Genomic DNA, 24,798 nt, shown 5'->3' with positions numbered 1-24,798 from the left:
GAAGAGGGGCTTCTAAGGTCCAGTCATCATGACTCGGCATTTCTTAGGCTGCTGAACGCCATGGAGGCATTGCAGTCCCTGTGCCTGCTACAGAGAAGGGTTGGCTTCCAGTGCTCCCTGGAATGAATCCTCCGTGGGTTGCTTTCTCCTGACTGTCTGCTCTATTCCTTTAGGACTTTGGGCTTGTCATTCCTGGTGTTCTTTCTCCTGCGTTCTCAAGGGCTTCTCATCTTCTCCACACCCACCGTGTACCCCAGGCCTGCCCCTGGTGCTGTGCTGTGCCCCCTGAGCTGGGGCCCTCAGCTGCCGGTGTCTGCTGGGAAGCCAAGGCTGGGAGCAACAGGAGCATCTGCTGTGAGGTGAGTGAGGGGAACCAGAGCCCACAGCCCTTGCATGCATTGCCCAAATCTGCACTGTAATAGACAGGGCCAGGATACCAGCTCCTTTAAAAAGGCCTTTATTAAAAACAGCCCTGTATGGGGAACCTGAGCGGTTGTGCACACCACACCACACCACTGAGGAGGAGGAGTGCAGCTTTGTCTATTGGCAGAGCTGGAGCTTCCGTACTCATAGGAGTCCTTCGGAAGACAAAGTTGGCTCGTAGGTTAGGGGTGTCATCTAGTCATCTAAACTGAGTGCTATTAAACTTATGGTGATAGGATGTAATCCAGCTCTGGTCAATGCTGGGTGATTTCTGTGGTTCTTTCGGGTTAAAATCATAATTTATGTGCTGGTTTGATGTTTTTGAGAGGGTCCATATAGTACCAGCAGCCCCTCATTAAATTCAGTCCGGGTGTGAGTCCTTCTGGGAGCAGCTGAAGGGCTTCCCTATGGAAAGGGATACAAATACAGGGTAAGATAGTAACACTTAACAGTGGCAACCAAAGGCAAATCCCAGAACTCTAACATTCAATATTCAACAACAGACCAACACTTCAAATTAAGACCCTATCAACTTCATCAACATCAACTAGCAGTTTCCACTCTGAAAAAGAGCTCCCATTGTCAGGGTTTCATTTCTCACATGCATGGACTTCCTAGGGAAAGTGACGCAACCACTGGAGTCTTTAGCTAGCTCTTTTAGAACACCAGCAGCCATGCCAAGGTGTCTGGAACAACTCACCGGATGAATTCACCAGGAGCTGAACTTTAGAGCTGTGGCTCTACAGAGGGATTAGCTGTTCCAGTGTCAGGGAGAAAAGTAAAGGAGTTGACAGATGCTCTCTGCTTGATAGTGCAGAAAGTCTTTAATCCAGAGATTCAGAAGTAAAAGAGAACGAGCAAAGATCTGCAGTGGTTTATATACAGGCCAAAACTGGTGGGCAGATACAAACAGCCAGCCAGTGGGATAACCATAGAGGAGGAGTAAGTGGAGTGGTTTATAGAGGCAGTTCCAATGAGAGCAAAGGGGAGGAGAAAAGGGTGTGGTTTACATCGGGGTAGATACAATTTCGGGAGATACCAACTTGGAACAACATAGGGATGGCTTTGGAAGCAACCATTATCATAGAATCCTGATTACAAAAATGAAAATTGGGTTAACTCAAACACTAACTGCAGCAGAAAAGCTGCCCCTGAAGGCTCTGGAAGGGTGCAGGAGTCCAGTCCAAGCCCCTGGGTCAGTCCCTGTACTGGTGACAGTTTTGTGACCTTTGTGGGACTGTGACACGTGCTGTTTGTGTGTCTGAGATGTGACACATGACAGACCTCCATTGTTCATCAGCCAAACAGCCTGTTTTATTGTTCAGGGCTGGCTTTTATAAGAAGTTCAAAGCTCCCTGCTTGAAACAGCCCTTGGTCTAATCTCCATGCCACCTAGACTCTGAACCAGTCAAATGGTGGTACTTGAGGAGACTTGTTATTTGTTGAAACCTCTGTCAGTCAGTCTGGAGGCTGGTTTATGGAACTGGGCTGGGTTTCTTATTTAAAACTTGATTAAAATGCCATACAAATCAACTTGTACTGCAACAGGACAGAAGCTGAATGCTCAGAAGAATTTTTTGCAGGGAATAAATCTCTCATCCAGTACATCCAAGTGAACTGAGACTGGGACAATCTTCAGAGTTGTGTGACAGTGCCCGTAATACCCCCAAAGGTTTAAGGGCAGGTGCCCAGCTGAAGGTTCGCAGGCACTTTTCCTCCTGTCACCAGAGATTTTGAACTTGGTGGCTCTGTGGTGGCTGAAGCCAAGACTGCCACCAATGGGCACCTGCCTGATGAGACCCTCTGTGCTAACGAGCAGAAGATCACAGAGGGCACCTCTCTGAGTTGGCTCGCAGCATCTCCAGTCTCCCCTGAAGGGCCACCAGGATGTCCCAGGCACAGCTGTGGGCAGGGACAAGGTGGATTTTCCCCCTGCACTGGGGTGGGCCCCTGAGTGTGCCAGGAAGCAGCTCCTGGGAAGAGGCCAGAGAGGGGCGAGGGAGGGGCTGCACTAACAGCTGGAGCAGGAGCAAAGCTCAGAGCCCGTGGGGGGAGTGTGTCTGGGGAGTGTGGTGTGCCTTTGGGGGGGGAGTGTGTTGATCTGTGGAAACAAACAACTCCACAACTTTTGTGGAAGTTGTGAAGCTGGTAGGTTCATTACAGGGCTGGACGCATGTGGGAATCATTCCCCTAAAATGACATGAGTACCTCTGGGAACTCCAGATCCCCTTTTATCTCCCTTTCAAATACATACGAATGCAATTTCGCAATAGGTTCATACATATTCATTCCACTGATTTCACATGGTACTTGCCTCGAATTCTTTGGCTAAAGCAGTTCCTCCAAACACAGGCTCTTTAAGAGAACAGGCAGTCAGACTAAACTGCAAGCTACAGACTTGACTTAAAGATGTACATTTCACCTAAATCAAAATGGATTTCTACTCTGGAAAATTTCCGCTCTTCCTCATTTCCCTCTTTCCTACAAGGAAAAAGTAAATTCTTTTACTTCATGCAAATTCCTATGACAATAAGTGGGCCTTAGTGCTTTACCTTGTACATTTGATAAGGAGATGTCACGATCCATCCTTACAGATGGGTTGCATGATGGTTCGTGGATTAGATCTCAGGGTGCAAAAAATCAACACGGCACAAGAGGGTTTGCAGTGATAATCAAAACAAATGCATCTTTATTGAATAACCACCGCAAATTAGGGAGGAATTGGGGAAAAAAGGAAAAATAAGGAAAAGAGGGAGGAAGAGAAAAAGGAAGGTATATCGTTACCAAATATAGAACGGCGAAGCCCTTCGATGTCCAACTGATGTAGTTCAGCAGGTCATGTCCAGGGAGATCTCAGGAGTGCAGTTCATCTGAAATCTTATTATACTCTTTTTTGGTGGGGGAAAGGGATGAATCTTGAAAGCAAATCAAAGGTAGTCTATTGTATCTTTGGGGGGAAAGAATGGTGTTTAAGAAGGGTACACACAGTCCATGTTCTCAGCAGTGGGCAAGAACCATTGTCTTCTTGGTCCACTGCTCACACCTGCAACATCCATCTTGCTTTGGTCAGCTTGGCTCGCCCCACACACCTCCCGTGGGTTGGGGGTTTCAGTCCCAGTCCTTGGAAAGAGTAGGGGGAGACCTTTTCACATAGGGATTTCATGTCTTGGTTTTTGATGGAGAGTCTTCTTACATTTCAGTCTGTCTGTCATGGTGGTTGCAAACGAGTGAGAGGGGTCTTCTGTGGGGGACCACCCAAAACTCAGGAGAGGTTCAGCCAGGCTGTGAGGTGGGACAACTTCCAAGGCTATTGTAGCAAAAAGGGCAAGGTGGCCCCTTCTCCTTTTCATTGGGTTCAGTGTAGCCTACAGCAAACACACCTGTGAACAATAGCTTAGCAATGTGCTCAGGTCTTGGGGCCTTTGGCATGTAACTTTCTTCAACAGGGCTAAAGATTTCTATCCGGTTAAAGGGTAGATATAGGTCCAATTGTGTCAGGAACCCATGCATAACCGAGGAAACCATGGACCGCTGTAACAACGTCCAGATATGGACAACATTGGAACCAGACCAGTGAAGAGATTTTTGCTTTTATTTCCAGCACATCAGTCTCAAGAAATACAATGGAGACATGATGTTAACGGCTCACTGATCCACACAAAATGTCCCCCAAGGGTGGGGTGATACAGAAAGACATAAAATCATCTCAGTCTAGATTTCAGCCAATCATACATAGAAAAACACATATTGACAAGCATTCTATCTAATCTTATAAAACACACGTAATGGTAGTTAAAACAAAGACTGGTTCATAAGAGACAAAGAACAGAGCTCTATTCATGCTAACCTTCTAAAGATATACATTAAATAACCTTGTTGCCATCCTAAAGCCAATTCTACAGAGGCCTATTGTTATTTGTCACGTATGCTCTACTGCTTGGGAAACTTTTCTGCTTGCTTGGGAAACTTTTCTGCTGTATCTGCAATGCTAACAGAACTTCAGTCTGAGGCCTACATACTTTTTTTAACCATTTCCTAAAAATCCTCTAACTTTATGGATTCCAACCATTTCAGATTGGGGTCTTTTTCTTCAGTGGTCCCCAATGACGATCAAGAGGCAGATGAGAAGAACTTCAAACAGTCTCACAGGAGGTTAACACAGCTACTCGCTGTAGTATTTTCCAATTCCAAATTAACAATATAAAGGATAACCCTAAACTTACTCCAACTAATATTAAAAAAACTACAATGGGATGACACAACTTATTAAAGTTTCCATTTGCAGTTGGTGACCACCCAAAGATTACATCCAACCAGTGATGATCTGCACTTTGTTTTATTCTTTGCAGAATTCTGGTTATTTCTTTTGTATCATGTTGGACAGTAATTAGGATTTTCTCTCCGCTTTTTTGGATTTTCTTCAAGATTTCCAGTAGGCCTTGGTGTTTAATTAATTGTTTTAGCAATGTGAGGTCCATTCCAATAGGAGTAGGTGATAGTCTGTGATACATTGTATAACTGGTTTTAATCAACTGGTGAGATGTCACTGGGGCCATGTACGAATAATCACACTTGATAATCTTAACAAAATTACAAATACAAAAATTAGAATGATTTCTACTAGACAAAATAACATCGTTGTTATAAATTTTTACAGCAGCACAAGCAGTTCTCAAGCACACACAGCCTTTTCCAGTGTATATGAGCACAGTTTTCTGGTCAGTGACTGGATGAACTTGGAAGTGGCAAATACTCTGTTCACCATCGAAACACACATCCTGAGCATTAATAGTATTGCTTTCACAAATGAATCCCATCTGTTCTCTAGTAATGCAGGATTCTTAGTTACTGTTTGCCACTTTTCATTCACCTTTTGTGCCCACGCTCTATGTTCTGAAGGGTAGAGCACTGTTTTTTCATGGTTTAATCCTAGTGCAATGATGGAGTGGATAACGTAAACACTGGCATTAGGTATGGTAAGCACAAAGACAGTGGCCACATTAGAAGCAGAATCATAGGTGAAATTTACCATAGTCCACCAGGATTGAAACTTCCTTTTAAAATCAATCACATTATCCCAGACAATTTTCTTAATTTCATTTGGAAAATTACCTTCACCCCCTTCCCATATGATCAGAGCTGCTGTTGCTTGCATCCATAACTGTGCTTGTATACAACTGAAAACTAAAGACACGTTATCTTGAACTGCAGTAAGTGCTTCTTCTATTAACTTGTGGTCTTGGTCCCTGGCCTTTTCCCACTTTGGCAGTACTTTTGTAATCTGCCGCTGGCTAGTTCCTAATGCCAATAGAGATGACTGTAAAGGCTGATTCAATTTTGGTAGGCCACCTGTTGAAGTGGCCAGCTTATTCATCAATATTTTTGAATCATTTCCATTTAAAACTCTCAATCGTGTCCCTAATATCCCAGTTAGATCCTTTCTTATTCTGCTCCTGAGGTATACTTGTCTTTGTAACCATGTTGTCCAGTTCTCAAAGGATGTTGTTAGGAAAGAGGAGCAGGCTGGTTGGATTTCTGACATGTTAATTTGCATTAGCAACTCAACAAGTTTGAGAGACCATTCTCGATTGAACAACATTTGTTGTTCACCCATATTCCTTACTACGTATGGGCCTATTTCATACACTTCAGGTTCAAGTTTGGGTTGGGTCTGAACTGCTTGAGTACTGGTGTGAGTTGTATAAGCTGTATATTATGTAAAAAGTATAGTATCTATTTTAAATTTAAATGAAAACCCGATAGCATCATAAGCCCAAAGGCAAGTCACTTCTACAGGCTGTATTAAGGTGAAATTACACCAACAGTCTGATTCGCTTGGGCTATCACAAACTTCCTGGTGCTTGTAGACAGGTTGAGACACTAAACAGCATCTGATCTCTCATGAGCCTTCTCATTGACTACCCAGCACACTACCTTGATTTCTTCTCCTCTGATCCCTTGAAGTGTCCACAGTTCCCATTCCAGCCAGACCTGGTCCTCATATACCTGATCCCCATGAATTTCTACAGTGGATAGGTTTAAATCTTTTATCTCAGAAAGTTCTCCCATGGATCCAGTATACTGATAAAAAGCCTGGGACCAAAGCTATTCAGCACTGCTTTGGATAGAGGTACTCTCTAATTCTAAGACTCCAGTTATAATTATATACAAAACAATTCTGTAAATGAAATTACAAACTACTCCCAGCTGCAATATACTCATTTTGCCTGAGTAAGTTTTAGTCTCAGTTCATTGTCTCCTGATGTCACTCTCTAAGGGGCTTCTCGGGCCTTCTTCACTCGAGAGTGATGAATCCAGGCATTCTGCTCCTTGATCTTGATTGCGGTGAAGGTGGTGAGGGGCACCTGGAATGGTCCATCCCACTGTGGTTCCAAAATTTTTCTGTAAGAGACTTAGCATATACATAATCCCCAGGCTGTATGTTATGTACTGGTCCATCTAGCTCCCTTCTCCGAGTTCCAGTCACATGTTTTCCATTTTCTCTGTGCTGTCTACTTAAAGCCACCATATAGGTATTGTGGCTGGAACTCTGAAAGCAGTATTGTTTACTCTGGTCACTTCTCAAGCCTTGGCAGTTCTGGAGGGGAACACTTCTGGCCACCCTTAAAATGTATTTGTCAATACTCATAAATACTGACAACCCCCCTTTCCATGGGAATTCTGAAAAGTCAATTTGCCACTGCTGTCCGGTTCCATGACCCTTCCCAATCTGACCTAGTTTTGGTCTGAGGGTATTTTTGGGGTTAGTCTGGAGGCAAGGATCTCACTGTCAGTTTATCTGAGTAATAGTGGCATATAAATTCCTGTCAATGATTCTTTCAATCAGATATGTGTTCTAGAAAGCCTGTGGAAACTACTGCTTAAAAGTCAACACTTCATTTCAATGCACTCTGTAACACTGGCAGTCTTGGTCATTCTGGGAAAGGAGCCACACTTTATAAAAGCTTTTAAGTAGTTAGGCCCCAGTGTGTTTTCTGGTGCTCCTCCTTACTAGTGACCATGCAAATGGAAAGGGATTACCAGCTCCCTTTCAATGGTACGTGGTTGTATGTCCCTTTTGATTAGTATTATTATATTCTGGCTTACCTTCAAGGGAAATCCGCCCATAATTACCTCACCTTTTGCTGCTTTCTTTGCCTTTCCATCCGCCAGCTCATTTCCTTCCTCCAATTCTGAGCTCACTCTGTGGTGTGCCTTAATATGCATAATCGCTACCTTTTCAGGCAGCTGAACTGCTTCCAGCAGCCGGATTATCTCTTGTACAGGTTTGATGTTCTTTCTCTGTGAGGTTAGCAGTCCCCTCTCTTTCCAGATGGCTCCATGTGCATGTACGACTCCGAATGCATACCTCGAGTCTATGTAGATGTTTATTCTGTTTCCTTTTGCCATTTCCAAGGCACAGGTGAGGGCAATTATCTCAGACTTCTGCACAGATGTACCTGTTGGTAAGGGTCTAGAATCGATTACCTCTCTGCAGGTGGTTACTGCATACCCAGCATGTCGCTTTCTGTTGGCAACGTAGCTCCTTCCATCAGTGAACCAGGTCTCTGCATCATGCAAAGGAGTGTCCTTTTAGTCTGGGCGGCTGGAGTAGGTAGCTTCAATGGTCTCTAGGCAATCGTGGTGTACCGCTTCTCCTTGATTTCCAATGAGAAAAGAAGTTGGGTTGACAATATTAGTCACCACTATCTCTACATCATCTTGCTCTACCACGATGGCCTGGTATTTCAGAAACTTCTGTGGTAAAAGTCAGTGGCCACCCTTTACTTCCAGTACTGCGGACACTGTGTGGGATACCAGTACAGTCATTTTCTGTCTGAGGGTAAACTTGCGTGCCTCTTGAATATTCAGCACAACTGCTGCTACCGCTCTGAGGCAACCTGGCCATCCTTTGGCTGTTGCATCTAGTTGCTCGGAGAAGTAAGCAACTGCCCTCCCATATGGACCCAAGTCCTGAGCCAGTATTCCCAGGGCAATTCCCTGTCTTTCATGGGAAAATAGAAAGAATGGTTTACTTACATCTGGAAGTCCCAAAGCTGGAGTTGACATGAGAGCACTCTTTAGCTGGTGAAAGGCCCCTGTGGCTTCTTTTGCCCACTGGAGATCTCTGTTTCCATCAGCAATAAGAGCATAGAGGGGTCTGACAAGCAGTCCATAATTATAAACCCACAGCCGGCACCAGCCTGCCATGCCTAAGAAGGTTTGGAGTTCCTTTATTGTCTGGGGTTTTGGAGTTTGGCATATGGCTTCCTTGCGAGCCTGCCCTAAAGTCCATTGCCTAGCACTCACCTGGTACCCCAGGTAGATTACTTTCTCTTTCACTGCCTGTGCCTTTTCTTTGATACTCTGTGTCCTTGGAGTCCTAGGAAATTCAAAAGGCTTACTGTCCAGGCCACACATGCTTCTCTCATCGAGTGGCCACTAGAAGATCATCCACATACTGCAAAAGCCTTCCTTCCTCCTGTGGAGCTTCCCAGGACTCCAGATCTTTTGCAAGTTGTTCCCCAAACAGAGTGGGGGAATTTTTGAAGACTTGGGGCAATCTCGACCATGTGAGCTGGGTTTTGCACCCACTTTTAGGGCTTTCCCATTCAAATGCAAAAATTTTCTGGCTGGCTTCATGGATGGGGAGGCAAAAGAAGGCATCTTTTAGGTCTAAATCAGTAAACCAGGTTAGTGCAGGTGTTAGACAAGTTTATAAAGTATATGGATTGGCTACCACCGGATACAAATCTTCTGTTACTTTATTGACAGCCCTCAAATTCTGTACTATCCGGTATGACCCATCAGATTTCTGAACAGGTAAAATGGGAGTAATGAAATCAGATTGGCATTCTTTCAGTAACCCTAACCGCAGAAAATTTTCAATTATTGGGCTGATTCCTTCCCTGTCTTCTTTCTTTAGGGGGTACTGCTTAATTCCCACTGGTTGTGTCCCTTCCTTGAGTTTAATTACTGTAGGGGAGGTGTTTTTTGCCGTCCCTGGTACATCAGAGATCCACAACCTGGGAAATACTTGACTTAGTATCTCTTCATCAATTTCCTCCTCGATTTCAGTAGCTGTTAAGGTTAAACTTAATACCTCTATGCACTTTTTGTCATTCACCTCCAGAGTAACCTCTCCGTTTTTGAATGTAATGGCTGCTTGTAACTGTTCCAATAAATCTCTGCCTGAAAGTGCCTTTGGTGAATTGGGCATGTACAAGAATTTATGAATACCCCATTTTTTTCCCAAATTATACCTCAAAGGTTTGCAAAAATATGCCCTTTCAGACTGGCCAGTTGCCCCCTGCACTACAACATAATCATTTTCCACAGGTACTAAGCTTTATTTAAAAGTGAATATGTAGCCCCTGTATTACCAAAAATCCCCCCCTTTTCCCTTCTTCCCCCAGCCTCATTGTTATAACCAGTGGATCCGCTGGGGCAGAATCCCCCGGTCCTCCTCAGTTGTTTTGTATGTGTGCAGCCATTTGTTGGTCATCCCTTCTCCGTTCTAGGCATTGATCTTTCCAGTGACCAATTCTTTTGCAGATTGCACACTGCTTCCTGCCAAGCCGAGGTGGTCCTTGTCTGGGTGGTCCCTGGTTGCGTTTTCTTTGCCTTTTCTCCTGTACCACTGCCACCAACTTTTTCATTCCTTGTTTATATCCTTCTTCCTGGTTACTGAATGCCCTCCAGGCCTCCTCTACCAAGACTTTGAGATTTCCCCCTTCTGGTCCCCGGATTTTCTGAAGTTTACGTCAAATATCTCCAGCAGACTGCCCCAAAAATGAATTAACTAGTTGATTCATCCCTATCTCAGACCCCGGATCTAATGATGTATGATGATGCATAGCATTCCTTAAACGCTCTAGAAACTCAGATGGAGTCTCAGAAGGCCCCTGCTTAAGTGAATCTAAGGCAGACCAATTTATGGTTTTTGGAACATCTCTTTCCACCCCTGTTTCTATCCACTCTTGATACTCTGCTATTTCTTTACCCCTGCTGATACATTAGGATCCCATTCTGGGTCTTGTAGGGGGAAATATTCTTTTACATCTAGCTGCTTGCTCTTGCAGTAATCCTCTGCCAAAGTCCCTGCTGTCTTTAAGATCAGCTGTTTTTCCGTTTCAGTGAAAGCATCCAGTAGTAACTGGATGCCAGCCCAATCTGAACTGTGTTGCTTGATAACATATCGTAGATATTTGGCAGTAACTATCGGATCGATACGATAATTCCTAGCAATCCTTTCCCATGCCTCTAAATCAAGAGTGGTAAATGGCACTTTAATCATTAATCTCCCTCCTTCTGGTCCCATTGCCTCTCGTAGAGGGGCCTGTAACACTGCTTGCCTCCCAGTTCTAGATGCAACTGGACTGTCGGGGGGCGGGTAGATTCTAGTGGATGTGCCTTCCCAGCCTGAGTCCTCCTCCTTTTTGGGGAAGTCCCTTTCCTCTTCATCCTAATCCTCAACGTCCCTCCTCCTAGGAGGAGCTTTCATCCACTCAAATGTCTCTTGTTCTTGCTCCTCAGAATAATAAACCTTGTCTGATCTCATACACTGTTGTCCTATACTGCATGCTGAATAGCAGCAGTTGATTTGCCCTCTCTTTGCCTTGTTTTCCTTTTCAAGGGCTAAGACCAGTGGATCTGAAGGTGGTCTGAGCTCACAGTCCTTTTGCCATTCTTGGTTATTTCTTAAAACAAAAAACATATCAGCATACGAAGCCTCATCCCATTTACCTTCCCATCTTAAAAACAGCATTAACTGCAGTAAAGTATTATAATCTTAAATTCCAGTGGGCGGCCACTTCTCTCCGTCCTCTAACCTGTACAATGTCCACCAGCATGTGCAATATGGGATTAGATCCTTTTTATTCTCAGAGGCCCCCTACTGGTGACTTCTTTCCAGTGGGCCAAGATGCACCCCAAGGGGCTAGCCCGAGGAACTTCCTTGCTCTGGTTAGTTCCCATTATCTCCTTCTCCTTGCGCTATCTCACTTCCACCCAAACCTCTCTTCACAGAACTTCACAGTCGTTTCCGAATCTTCCTCCCACACACAGCTCCAGGTGGCAGGTATCAGATGTGATTTCTCACAGACAAGCTTTAAGATCTTAGGTTCTGAATCATCTTGATCAGGAAACTTTAATTTACACTCGGGACATGTGCCCTGTCACTTATTAGAACAGCAATACCAGCGTCTCTCACAAACTCCACACTGCAATAATACCCATGCAGCGTGCCAGCCTCTTGATGCACCAAAGGCTCTCAGGATTTGCCTGCAAAGGCAGGCTATTCCATTTATTACAGGGAACTCTAAATCCTCTATGGCAGGTTTTTCCCAGTCCAGACTTACTGTTGTACCAGCTGAAGTCCAGTAAAGCCCCTCTAAATGAACTCGTTCGTCTCCTCTATCTATCCAATAATTCACAGGACTCACAAACTCCCAGGGGTCGAGTCCAAACCACCGGGGCAAAGGAACCCCTTGGGTTCATCTAGCCACAGTAGGAGTGTGCACAGTCCACACCACAATTCACCACCTTTACTCAATGAACGTCCTCACCCACGCTCCTCCACTAATTGCTCTACTCTGCCAGGCGCTCCCTGCGCCCACAGCCTGCCCCACCAGCGCCTCAGGCCTCACTTGGCCCCTTCAGTTGCGGGTAGAAACCACCCCGCACTGTAGATATACTCTCTTTTGTACACCATGCACTTGCACAATTACAAATGCATTAACCATACAATGATACAGTGTCCGGACACCACCACCGGACACACATACACACACACATGTTAACTTGATCCACCCCCAGAGTCACTAGTGGTCCACTCTACCAGACAGTGAACCCCTGTCTCCAGTTTAACTGCTCTATTGGCTGCAACCACGGGCCAAGCACTCAGATGTCTCTGAGTGACTTACTCAGCCATCCTATCTCTCTTTTCCCCCGGGGGTCCCTCAATACATACCGTATCCTCCGCATGCCAGCAGGTCCTTGTCTGTCTCTGCAGGAGGCAAGCTGAGACGAGCGGAGCTCTCCAGGAAAATCCCGGGGCGTGCCTAGGAGTCCATCTGTTCTCCCCTGCCTCTGCAGAGACAGAGACAGTTCCTTCTGGCTGGCTTCGCCAGAATGTTTTGCGGAGATAGCCAAAACCTCCACAACTTTGTGAAAGTTGTAAAGCCGGTATGTTTATTACAGCGCCAGGCACATGTGGAGATTACTCTCCTTAAAAGACATGCGTACCTCTGGGAACTTCAGGTTCCTTTTTATCCCCCTCTCAAATACATATACATAGAATTTCACAATAGGTTCATATATATTCATTTTTACAAATTTCACATGACATTTTCTTTATCAGAAAGAACTCCTAGGTCAGGTTGACCTGCTTTCACAGCAGTCTCTCTGTCTCTCTTTATCACCCTCTGTCTCTCCCCCCCTTATCTCTGTCCTTCACTGAATCAGTTTCCCTGAGCCTAGGCTTTGCAGTCAGGCTACATAGCTATGTTTTCTAACCACAGACTCAAAGATGTACATTTCACCTAAATCAAAATGGATTTCTACTCTGGAGAATTTCTACTCTGTCTCAACGATCCTCTCTATGAATGAGAGTCATGATGGATCGTTTTGCTGATGTCAGAGTGCAAAAAACCAACACGGAAAGGGGATTGCAGTATCAGTCAAAACAAATGCACCTTTATTGAATGACCACAGCTAATGTGTTGCAGGAATTGGGTGAAAAGGAAAAGAACAGGGAAAGAAAGGGAGAAAAAGAAAGTGAGTGAAGCTACCAAACATTGAAAAACAAAGTCCTCAAAGTCCAGTTGATGGAGTTTGCCTAGTCACGTAGGGGGAGATCTTGAAGTCCTGGTCAACTCAAGGTTTTATTATGGTCCATTACTGAGGGCAGAACAAGTCTTGAAGTCACTGAGGGAGAACAGATACAGTAAAGAATATGTCTATTGAAATTACTGAGGGGAAAGAAGGCATTGGAGATAGGTACAGACATTCCATGTTCTCAGCAGGATAAATCAATATCAGCAGTGAGCGGGACCCATTGTTTCAGGACTGGTTTCTAGGGGAAACCAGTCTGGGCCCAGTGAACACACCCACAGGCAAACATCTCACTTTTTTCAGGTTGGCTCCCCCACATACCTCCCCCATGGGGTTTCAGTCTCAGTCCTTGGGAGGGGGGAGCTTTTCCATATAGGGGTTTCATGTCTCAGTCCTTGAGAGAGAGGCTTCTCCCACCTCAGTCCATCCATCACAGTGGCTGTGAAGCAGATGAAGGGTCTTCCTTGGGGACCACCAATGGTGACCCCAGAAAAGTCCAACCAGTCCAAGAGGTGGGGGAATTCCTGGGCTATTGTTGTGAAGCAGGTGCAAGCACGTAGGGCGAGCTACCCCTCCTCTTTTCACCAGGCTCAGTGTTCCACAGCAGCAAACACACCCGCAAACAAGAGCTTGGCAAACCAGCAGGGTTGTCAGGATGGTGAGCAACCATCTCAAACAAGTCCAGAATTCCGACTAGGGTCTTTTCGGTGGTCCCAGTTTCTGTCCTTTCATGACGATCCTGAGGCTGATGAGAGAAACTTTGGACAGAGACTTACAAGTCCATAGTGACTGTGACCCATGACTGTCTTGTGCTTCAGGGATTTTTCAATAAAAGTTGACCAGGAGAGATGGACCTGTACTGGTTTAAAAGACAGGTGTCTGTCAAGGAAGGTGGGAACATTCCTGGAATAGAGAATATGACTGCCTTCTCTCCATTTTATTGTAACTTTGAAATTATGGGGCTTTTAGGCAAAGATACAGGGAAAGGAATAACAGGTATTTACTAGAGTATGTGTGTGTATATATATACATATATATATATATATATATATATATATATATATATATATATATATATATATATACTAAGAGAAACAAAGAGCAGCAGCAATAAACAAACAACCAAAAGCAGAAACCCAATCCCAGCCTTGTCTCACCTGTCAGGCACCGCCCCTGCAGTGCAGTTCCGGGCACAGCCAGCAGGGGCATTGCTGGCTACCGGCCGGGCCGTGTGGGTGCGATGATTACCCCGTGGCTGCAGGGGGCACTATGGCACAAGCTAGGCCGCCTTTCTGCTGGCAATGGCGGCTCTGGCGACAGGGGACAGGAGAGTTGGCTTCCCCTGGAGAGCCCACAGGGAGCAGCTGCTCTCAATGGCACTGCACACCTGGGGTGGCGAATCGAAGTGTAGCAAAAAACCCCAAAGCAGTAGGGGCTGGCTGGTGATCCCTCCTTTGCACAGCCTAACAGTGATGGCTGGGCCTAAGGTTGGGCTTGTTGGGGCTGGGGGTGCTCCCAGGTCCCAAGCAGCAGAGGAGCAGAGAAGCAAGCTGGCAAGCCCTGGTCGCAGTGTTGAAACAAGATAAAAGGAAGAGGGGAAAGAAAGGAAAAAAACATAGGGCAACTAGATCTCAAGTCAGACCCACTGTATTGCATAGCCCCTGTGTTGATCACCCCTGCTGGAAGGAAGAGCAGCCCCTGGTCTCCAACCCCACACAGAAACCTGGGCCACCCTTCATGCATTGTGATACTCCTGAATCAGAGGGGGGACAGTAAAATCTCCAGACACAAACCAAATTAAAAACCAAACTGGCTATGGGATAAGAACAAACCCCCAGACAGGACCCGAGCACCTTCCAGAGCCGTTTCCCTGGGGCCCTCTGTAACTTGCCCCGGAGCAGCCTGAAGTCTGCTCCCCTCAAGGCCAGGATTGAAGGTTTGCTGGCACTTTTCCTCCTGCAACTAGAGATTTTAAGCTCAGTGGCTCTGTGGTGGCTGAAGCCAAGACTAAATCAAATGAGCACTTGGCTGACAAGATCATCTGTGCTAATGAGCAGCAGATCACAGAGGGCACCTCTCTGAGTCTGCTCCCAGCATCTCCAATCTCTCCTGAAGGGCCACCAGGATGTCCCAGCCACAGCTGTGAGCGGGGACAAGGTGGATTTTCCCCCTGCACTGGGGTGGGCCCCTGAGGGTGCCAGGAAGCAGCTCCTGGGAAGAGGCCAGAGAGGGGTGAGGGAGGGGCTGCGCTGGCAGCTGGAGCAGGAGCACAGCTCAGAGCCCCTGGGGGGCATGGGGGGAGTGTGTCTGGGGAGTGTGGGGTGCCCATGGGGGGAGTGTGTGAGCGCTGCCTCCGGGTGCTGGGAGCAGCAGGCTGGGCCAGGCAGTGAGCAGGGCAGCCGTGGGCTGGGCAGAGGGTGCGGGATGCAGGCAGGGCTGTTGGATGGGCAGAAGGGCTGTGCCAGTGCTCCAGGGAGCCAGGAATGGCCCCGGCTGTCTGCACTTGTGGATGGAGGAGTTGTGCTGGGAGGATGTGGGTGATGGTGAAGGCAGCACCTTGTCCAGGGCAGGTTGTGTGGCTGGGTGAGTCTGTGTGCGTCTGTGTTTGTGTCTCTGTGTGTCATTGCTGTCTCTGGGATACACACTCAGCTTCAGGGTTGATCCTGCAAACAGGAAAGCAACAGGCACATCCAGGGTGCTGGGAAGGAGACCCTGGCTCTTGTGCCACCCGAGGCAGGGATGCAGCAGCCAGGTGGGAGCAATCCCCAGGGCTGCTGCTGCTGCACAGCCTCTGCCAGGAGCCTGGGGCCTCTGACAACACCTTAGGGAATGTCTCTTTTCTTCCTCCACAGCCATGGCTTTGCAGGAGGACACACAGGAGGAGGATGCAAAGACACAGCTCTTGGCAGAGGCATTTGAGAAGGAAGGACTGGATGCTGGATACTGGCTGCCCAAAGCTTCACAGATCCTGGGAATCAAGTGCCGAGAAGCCCTGCAACATCTGGAATATAAAGATTACCTCAGGCTGGAGTGTGAGGTACAGCACCCCTGGGAGAAAAAGGCACTCCAGAAACTCCTGAACATAAGAGATGACAAAACGTGCGAGGAGATGCAAAAGCATAACTCAGAGAAGACAAAGCAGAGACAAGATGAGGCCAAACAAGCTCTTAAAGATCTGACAGAAATGCTCAACAGCCACAGCCAGGATGCTCTGAGGGAGAAAGCAGAGACTCTGTGGCGAGCCATGGAGATTCCCAAAGAGTTCTGGCCACCATCAGAGAAACCCTTGGCAGATGTGCTGGAGAGCATCCAGAAGCAGCTGGAGCAGCAGGAGCTGTCAGCAGGCAGTGGGAAGAACATCCCTGACACGGAGGTGCTGAGGCGGGCATCAGGGGGACTGGCCCTGCAGGGCATCTACAGAACCAGCAGACCTGAAGATGTGCTGGCAAAGCGAGAGCAGCTCCTCAGGGTTCCTGACGGATTCCAGCTCGCCGGTCCAATGCAAGGATCGCTGCTTGAGACAAAGGAGTTCTCCTCCTCTGCAGCAGAATCCACTTTCACCAAGTCCATGGAGCAGCTGGGCTTCAGCATGAGCGTTTCTGCCAAATCCTCATTCTGGGGGATTAATCTGGGAGGGAGTGTAGATCAGAGCAGCTCCTCGCAGTCACAGGACACCCACCAGTCCCGCTCTGAGCAGAGCTACTTTTGCATCACCAAGTACCAGTACATCCCTCTGGCCTCCTGCTACTTCCAAAGGCATCAGCTTCGCCTCTCGGATGCAGCTCTGCGGGAGCTGCAAGGCATGGAGCAGCTTTTGAGCTTCAGTCAGGAAGAAGACAACTCCACCTTTGTGAAGATGTGTGAGAGCTTCTTCAGCAGGTTTGGGTCCCACATAAACCAAGGTCCCCTCCACTTTGGGGGCATATTCTGGTGGAAGGCATCTACAGAAGGATTCCGAGCTGAGCAGCGGGAAGAGGTGAAGCGAGAAACATCTGAAGCACTGAACAGCTTTGTTGGGGCCAGCTGGGGTGGCTTCAGGGCCAATGTAGAAGGGACCCTGGATGTTTCCAAATCCAGCTCACAGGCTTCTGTTCTGGGGAGAGCTGGAGAGAGTTCTCATACAGTGACTCAGCTCTACGTGGTCAACACAGGGGGCCCAGCAGACACATCTTCCCTTCCTCTGTGGAAAACGGGGCTCGTGTCTGATAACACAACGTGGTGCGTTATCGACCGTGGTTTTGAGCTGATCCCAGTGTGGGACGTCATCCTGTACAATCACTGTGGGGATTTTAAGTCTGTTGGTCAGATGAGCACAGCCCTCAGGGCTGGGTACAAAGAGCTGACAAATCAGAGCTTTGGCACCATTTTTGGAGAGGAACTGGGCAGTGCAGTGCAAGAGGCCAAAAGTTTCATGGGGACTGTGAAGACCTGGGAGGTGACAGTGGATGAAAAGCTGCTCATGCTGATGGAGCTAAAAGAGGATCTGAGAGCAAAAACCAGGAACCCGAGTGTGTGGATCAATGTGTGCCTGTCAGACAAAGCCCTGCAGGACTTCCTGGTGAACACTGTGCGGGGCTGCCAGGAGTCACCTCCAGAAAACACCACCACTATCAAGGCAATGTTGAGGAGTCTCCTGAATCCTCATATCTACTCTGTCAAGGACTTCCCTGAGGCTTCATTTATTATGCAATGGGTCTTCCAGACTGAGCACCCACTTCCCAGATCTCCCAAAGTCTCTGAGCTTCAAGAGCTCATCAAAACACTGCAGCAAATGAAGGAGCACATCCATGCTGTCACCTACGCACCAAGAAGCTCTGCTTCTGATGTTCATGAAGCAAAGATAAAAGCCACCCAGACCACCAGCCTGGCAATTTATTCCTTACTCCAGTCTCTCCAGGAACAGGCTCAGAAGGACATGGAGCTGTTGGTGCTCTTGATTGTGACCAGCACAGGATACCAGGTGGAAAGCAGCACTTTTCAGCACCTCCTTGGACACCCAGAAATTCAGTACATGGCCAAGGAAATGGAAGCGGCATGTGAGCAGTACGTGAACCTGAAGGAGCAAGATGCCAACAGAGCTGAGGCCTCCCTCCTGCTGAAAGGTCTGACTGTGACACCTGTAAGTCAAGAGCTGTCCCTTGAGCAGAAGAGGGAGCGTTTAGTTTTCATGGAAGATCACATGAAAGGCTTGTGGTCCACACGGATAAACAATCTCCTCCAAAAGCACAGTGGAGACGAAGACTGGGAGAGGCTGGAACAGGACTTGGACTCCCTGATCAGTGGTTGCTTGGATGACAAATGGGATGAACAGAGGACGCAGAACATACTCAGAGACCTGGATGACACTCTTCCAACTCCTGAGTTCTCCAGTCAGTCCCAGTCCAAGTCAGACAGCAACAAATCCAGAGAAAATGAAACCATTTCAAACCAGGATTTCCTCCAGTTGCTCAAGCGCCTTGGACTGGAAAGTCACTATCCAAGGAAAATGGGGATGGGAGATTTCCACACCATCTGCAAGAGATGTCTGCAGGACAGCCAGCCCAGCCAGGACAAGGAACTGCCCCTATACTTCTTGCAGAAGCTGTTAACTGTGGATTCTACACTTAGGTACCTGACTTGCTGGGATGACAGCAACCCAGGCCTTGCACATGTGTCACAAACCACAGTTAAAGAGCACCAACACTCAGATGCCTTTGAACAGTTTTTTGACAAGCTGACAGAACCAGGCCCTAAACACGCAAGCACGGACAGCCATGTGCACCCTATGGACCTGCAGATGGCCATTTTCCATTGTGCCGATGACTTCCTGAGACAGACCCTGGCAACCAAGCTGGCATTCTGCCAACTGGCGCTGCCTCTGCTGGTGCCCAACCCAAGCACTTCACACATTGAGTTCCCACTCTACGCCCTCAGCCAAATCCAAAGGAGCTGGAAAGAGGTGGAGAAGGAGGGAAAGGAGGCCCAAACAAAGAGTTGCAATAACAAACTCATCTTTCAGGCACAGACACCCATCGTGTCCTTCATCCGCATTGGCAGCTCGGCCTCCTCTTCCAAGTCCCAGCTCCTCAACGCTGTGCTCAGCAAACGCAAACACGACACTTTCTTCCACCGCCACTGCAGAGGCAGCACCAGAGAGCGTTTGCTGATGGAAGGACTGGTGGAGATCGCCTGGTACTGCCCCCGTGGAAGCCCCAATGACACCTTTGAGCGCTGCGTGGCTTTCTGTAACCTGCATGGAGATGCCAGGGATCATGGAGCACAACTGCAGTTCCTGCAGGAGATATCTGCCGTCAACGTGGCTCTCATATCTGAGTTGGAGCACATGGACAACAGAGGGAAAAAGCTTCTGCAGGGCCTGTGGCAGTCACAAAGGCCTTTGGTTTGTCTTCTCACGGAAAATGACAATGCTGCATCTGGACAAGCAAGCAAAACCATAACAATAGGGATCAAGAACAGAAACGAAGCAGAACTGATGCACGAGCTGACCAACACAATTAGAAATCTCCTGGAAGGTTCTAATCCACGTTTCAGTCTGGAGGCCTGCATGGACAAAGCTCGTCAGCATGGATTCGTAGTGGATGCAGATCGAGATGCGTGTGTGACAGCCAAAGCAAAGGCAAAGGAGCTGGTGGAGCTTCTGAAGAAAGAGAAGCTGTCTGAGATCAAATCCCAGCTGCTGCCGCTTCAAGGAAAACTGTGGTACCAGTGGTGCCAAAAGGACAAAGAACTCACTCGCTTGCAGGAGAAGAGGAACAAGAGCATTGAGCATCATCGCAGCCAAATTGAATATGAGAAGAAAGCAATAAGAAGAAAGCAACTTGAGCAAGCTTTCCCTCTCAACGCACTGATGAAATCATTCCTTGGCTTTCTCCAGGCCCAGCCAGCAGATACCAAGAAATACTTCCTGCAGTGGATGAAGGTCTTTATGGACGAGCTGTCTTGTGGTCGCCTTGAAGAACTGAGGAGAGACTATCACAAGTTATGGACTGAAATCCTGTCAAGAAAGAAAAGCAAGAAAGAACCCAGGGTGAATGCTGAGTCTCTGAGTCATTTGAATGCCCTCTCCGATGAAATCAATGATTCATCCATTGGCCTGGAGCACCTTCTGAGAGAGGTAGGGCAGATTTATGAAGCTCTGGAATTACTGAACTGCGAGAAAGACAATTTTTACAAACTGCCAGATATTGCAGCAGAGCTGATGGTCTCAGGGTACCCAGTGGAGCTGTTGGATGGGGATGCTTCTTACCTGCCCTTGCGCTGGGTGGGAGCAATCTTTGACAGCTTAATTGAGAGGCTGGGGGACAAACGAGTGTTTGTGCTCTCCGTGCTCGGCATCCAGAGCACAGGCAAGTCCACCCTGCTGAATGCCATGTTTGGTCTGCAGTTCAACGTCAGCGCAGGGAGATGCACCCGCGGAGCCTTCATGCAGCTCATCCCAGTGGCCGAGGAGCTGCAGCAAGACTTGGGATTTGATTTTGTGCTGGTGGTTGACACAGAGGGACTTCGTGCCATCGAGATGGCAAATAAACAGTCCCTGAACCATGACAACGAGCTGGCCACCTTTGTCATTGGTATTGGCAACTTGACTGTGATCAATATCTTTGGAGAAAATCCATCAGAAATGCAGGATGTTCTCCAGATCGCTGTGCAGGCTTTCCTGAGGATGAAGAAAGTCAATCTTTCCCCAAGCTGCCTCTTTGTCCACCAAAATGTGGGAGAAGCAAATGCCAAGGAGCAGAACATGGAAGGACGAAGGCGCTTGCAGGAAAATCTGGATGAAATTACCATGATCGCTGCTCAGCAGGAATTCTGTGATGTCTCCTCTTTCAGTGATGTCATTGGCTTTGATGTGAACACCCACATTCACTACTTTGCTCACCTGTGGGAAGGAGATCCCCCAATGGCACCACCCAACCCCACCTACAGCCAGAATGTGCAGCAACTCAAGAGCAAAATCCTCCAGTCTGCCAAGAAGCAGTCGCAGCGCAGCATTTTGAGGCTCTCAAGCCTGAAAGATCGTATTGGTGACCTTTGGAATGCTTTGCTAAATGAAAACTTTGTGTTCAGCTTCAAGAATTCCCTGGAGATTGCTGTGTACAGGAGACTGGAAAGTGCCTATAGTCAGTGGACCTGGAGGCTGAGGAGTCACATCTTAGATGTACAGATGAGACTGGACAACAAAATTCGGAATGGGGAGATGCAGAATGTCACCATAAAACACCTTGAAGGGCTGGTGCAAGAGACAAGTGATGCCATTGAGAAGGAAGTGGAAAAGTATTTCACGGAAGACACAGACTGTGAGACACTTGTCCAGTGGAAATCAAGCACAGAGCGGAAGCTGCAAGAACTAAAAGAGACTCTTCTTCAGGAAACAAAAAAGAAATGTGAGAATCTTATTGAGCTACAGAAGGAGCAGAGGAAACTGGATGCAAGGAAGTTGGACTATGAAGATGAGCTCCTGAGAAGGAGTCGGGAGCTGGCTGTGAGTCTGAAAGGGAAGAGCCTCAGTGAGAGAGAACTGAAAGACAACTTTACTCTTGTCTGGAACCAGTGGATTGCTGAAGTCTCCCGTGCTGCCCCTCCTCTGGAACGGGTGGATATTGATGCAGAAATTGAAGATGTCCTTCTAGAGCACTTTAAGGAGCCAGGTTTCCATGCACGGATGAGGTCATTTGCTAGAGGCAGAGGGTTTTCTTTTGATCCAAAAAAACACATCATGAAGAAAAGGTATTTTGGCATAACGGTAGTTTTCTGGAGCATTTTCAATGCTGATTTGATCAAATTTGAGCAAATGACAGACAACATCATAGCGTGTGTGAGAGCAAACATTGCTAAGAAGGAAGAGGAGAAACGTGATTACAGTAGAAATTTTATTCATGAAATACTCAATGAAGTGCAGGAAGCTGTCAACTCTGTCCCAAGCAATGCAAAATATACTCTTAACAAAGAGTACAGCATGGATTTGTCTCTGTATCTGTGCACAGTGGCAGCAGAAAGGTTTAAAACTATGCACGAAGCATTCCGAAAGGCAAATGACCCAGTTGTGTACCTGAACAGCAAGAGAGAAGATTTCTTCCAATGTTTCCAGATTTCCTGCCAAGGAGCCACTTCTGTCACAACATTTGCTGTTTTCCTTTGTGACAAGATTGAACCAGCTCTTCGCCAGGCAGTCTATGAGAGGACAGCTAAAGCCATCGCTGAGGACATGCAGAAATCCCCAGATTTCCAGGGCAGCAGAGCCAATCTGGAAGTTTGCATCCTGAGATACCTGGCAGAACAGGAAAATTTTGAGTATTTCAAGCAGTACCTTAGGTCTCCAAAAAAGTTTTTTGAGAATTATATTGAGACACTAGTTAGGAGTCACTCTTTAGATGGGAATCGGAGGCTGGGGATGTTTTTAGATTCCTCCCTTGATATTCTCTATAAAAACATCCTTTCAGCTGTTTCTTTATCAACCCAAACTGTCAAAGACAAAGAAGACAGAGAAGACAAAGTCTCTCTCTGGCTGGATGAATTTTGTAGGCAACTGACAGAGGTGATCAACTTGCCCAGAAGTGACCTGAAGGGCATTGAGCACCTGGAGGTCACAGACATTGAGTTCCTGAGCAGGGCCATGACAGAAGCTCTGAATGACCTGAGGAAGAGGCTCATGAAAGAATTGGCTGGTGCTGACCTGAGCTCGTTTCCAAGGCAGCCTCACACCATCCTGGCAGAGCACTTTGCAGGGTGCTGGGCACAGTGTCCCTTTTGTGGGGCTGTCTGCACAAACACAATGCAGAATCACGATGGAGACCATCAGGTGGTCTTCCATCGCCCACAAGCTTTGATGGGAATCAAATGGTATAGAACAGACCACCTGGTCATTGATATTTGTTCCAGCCTTGTTGCAAGTGACTGCTATTTAGTACTTTCTGACAGTAAACGAATCCCCTACAAGAGATACCGGGATGCTGGACCTCCTAAGTCCACTTGGAAAATTCTTCCTGATTCATCCTTGCAGGCGTACTGGAAATGGTTTGTGTCTCATTTCAGGACACAGCTGGAAGCTCAGTACAATGGGAAGTTTCAGGGTAGAGGAGCAATCCCTGAGGCGTGGCAGAGAATTACCAAGGAGGAAGCACTGTCTGAGCTGGAGAAGCGTTAGGCCATGTCCATGGGAAGGAAGAACCACAACAGCTTTGCAGTTTAGGAAAACTTTGTACCAGTCTTTTACAAAATGCATTTACAATGATGATGCTCTCAAGTCCAGGAAAGACAATGGTATCCAATTGCTCCCGAATTTGATGAAATAAGGTGCATTACTTCACCCATCACTTAGCAACTCCTTTGTTTCATGAGGAAGGCAGAATACTCTTGCCTGTTTACCATAAACATTTCCCTCAGCTTTGTCTTAGAGACAAACCAAATCCCCTCCTTTGGACAATTGGCCTTGTGGCCAAGGCTGAGCCAAGGGCCAGGGATAGGGCAAAGGGCAGCACTCAGAGCACCCCTTGAAACAACTTCTGTGAGACAAGAAGGGACAGTGCCCCAGAGGCAGTTTTCCTGCAGCAAGGAGCTGTCCTGCTTGGAGAAAGGCCTGCGGAACCTGATGCAAGCTCTACACTGGCTGCAAGCTGGGCTGCTTGGCTTTTGGGTGTCATCCTTCCCTCCTCATTGAAGCCTCCTGGATCAACTGAGGCTGTTCTCCCAGCAGGAGCTGCTGTGCCTGCAGGCTCAGGAAAGCAGTGACACGACCGCCCCAGGCTCAGGCAGTGCTGTCACTCCCTGTCTCAGGGGTGCTGTGTCTCCATCCAGGGCAGCCGCTCCTGCTCGGGTGCCTGGGGCTGCTGCCCTTCCCTCCCGCCCTCAGCCCCAGCAGGAGCTGCTCCTGCCCTTGGCCTCTCTGCTGAACAAAAACCTTTGGAGTGCCCCATGTGGAGAATCCTGTGTGCCAGCACCTTCAGCAGCAGCCCTCAGGGCAGTGCTGGTGCTGCCCAGGCAGGCTGGTGGCACCAGAGCCGTGCTCTGGAGAAGGTGGCACCAGCTGGCTCTGCCCCAGGGAGCTGTGGGGGCTTTTGCTGTGCAGGTGCTGCAACCCCGCTGGCAATGGGAGGGCCAAGGCCTTCCTGGAGAGCTGCTGAAGGGCTGCTTCAGCCTCATCCCCTGCAGGCTCTGTGTGAAAAATGCATAATATACGCTTGGCTCTTCACAAATATTAAAATGAACATTATATGTGTTATGTTTGAAAGTTATGTTGTATTAATCTCTTTTAAGTTGTGTGGTAAGTATAAATTTTAGGCTATAGCATAATACAAAATAGAAACTATGTGATGGAAGATACTTTTCTAACTAGCTCAAGGAATGGATAAGAGAATCAAGAAATTCTTCGCATAGAGATAACAGCAACAAGACACCAAAAACCCAACAGAAAAATTACTGCCTCCTTATCAGGAAGAACCAGACTTTGAGCGACCAAGACAATTGATTTACAAGATGAAGAGGAGAGTTGACAATAACCAGAAAAGACCCTTTGTTTGAAAATAATTTTTGCATCATGTATGA

At 47.4% G+C, this 24,798-nt stretch overlaps 1 protein-coding gene across 1 annotated transcript; it reads left to right on the top strand.

The window, feature by feature from the left end:
- Positions 1-171: 171 nt before the first annotated feature.
- On the top strand, positions 172-23,401 carry LOC131556027 (interferon-induced very large GTPase 1-like). The gene is made up of 2 exons (XM_058802409.1): positions 172-359; positions 16,110-23,401. The coding sequence occupies exon 2, from the start codon at positions 16,112-16,114 to the stop codon at positions 23,399-23,401; it is 7,290 nt and encodes a 2,429-aa protein (XP_058658392.1). The 5' UTR covers positions 172-359; positions 16,110-16,111.
- Positions 23,402-24,798: the final 1,397 nt, after the last annotated feature.

The sequence above is a fragment of the Ammospiza caudacuta genome, chromosome 3, assembly GCF_027887145.1.
Source record: "Ammospiza caudacuta isolate bAmmCau1 chromosome 3, bAmmCau1.pri, whole genome shotgun sequence".
Taxonomy (NCBI): domain Eukaryota; kingdom Metazoa; phylum Chordata; class Aves; order Passeriformes; family Passerellidae; genus Ammospiza; species Ammospiza caudacuta.
This window is presented reverse-complemented; position numbering and strand designations above follow the sequence as displayed.

Bases quoted from the DNA above. Each gene is read 5' to 3' on its own strand.
- LOC131556027 (XM_058802409.1), top strand. From the start codon at position 16,112: ATGGCTTTGCAGGAGGACACACAGGAGGAGGATGCAAAGACACAGCTC.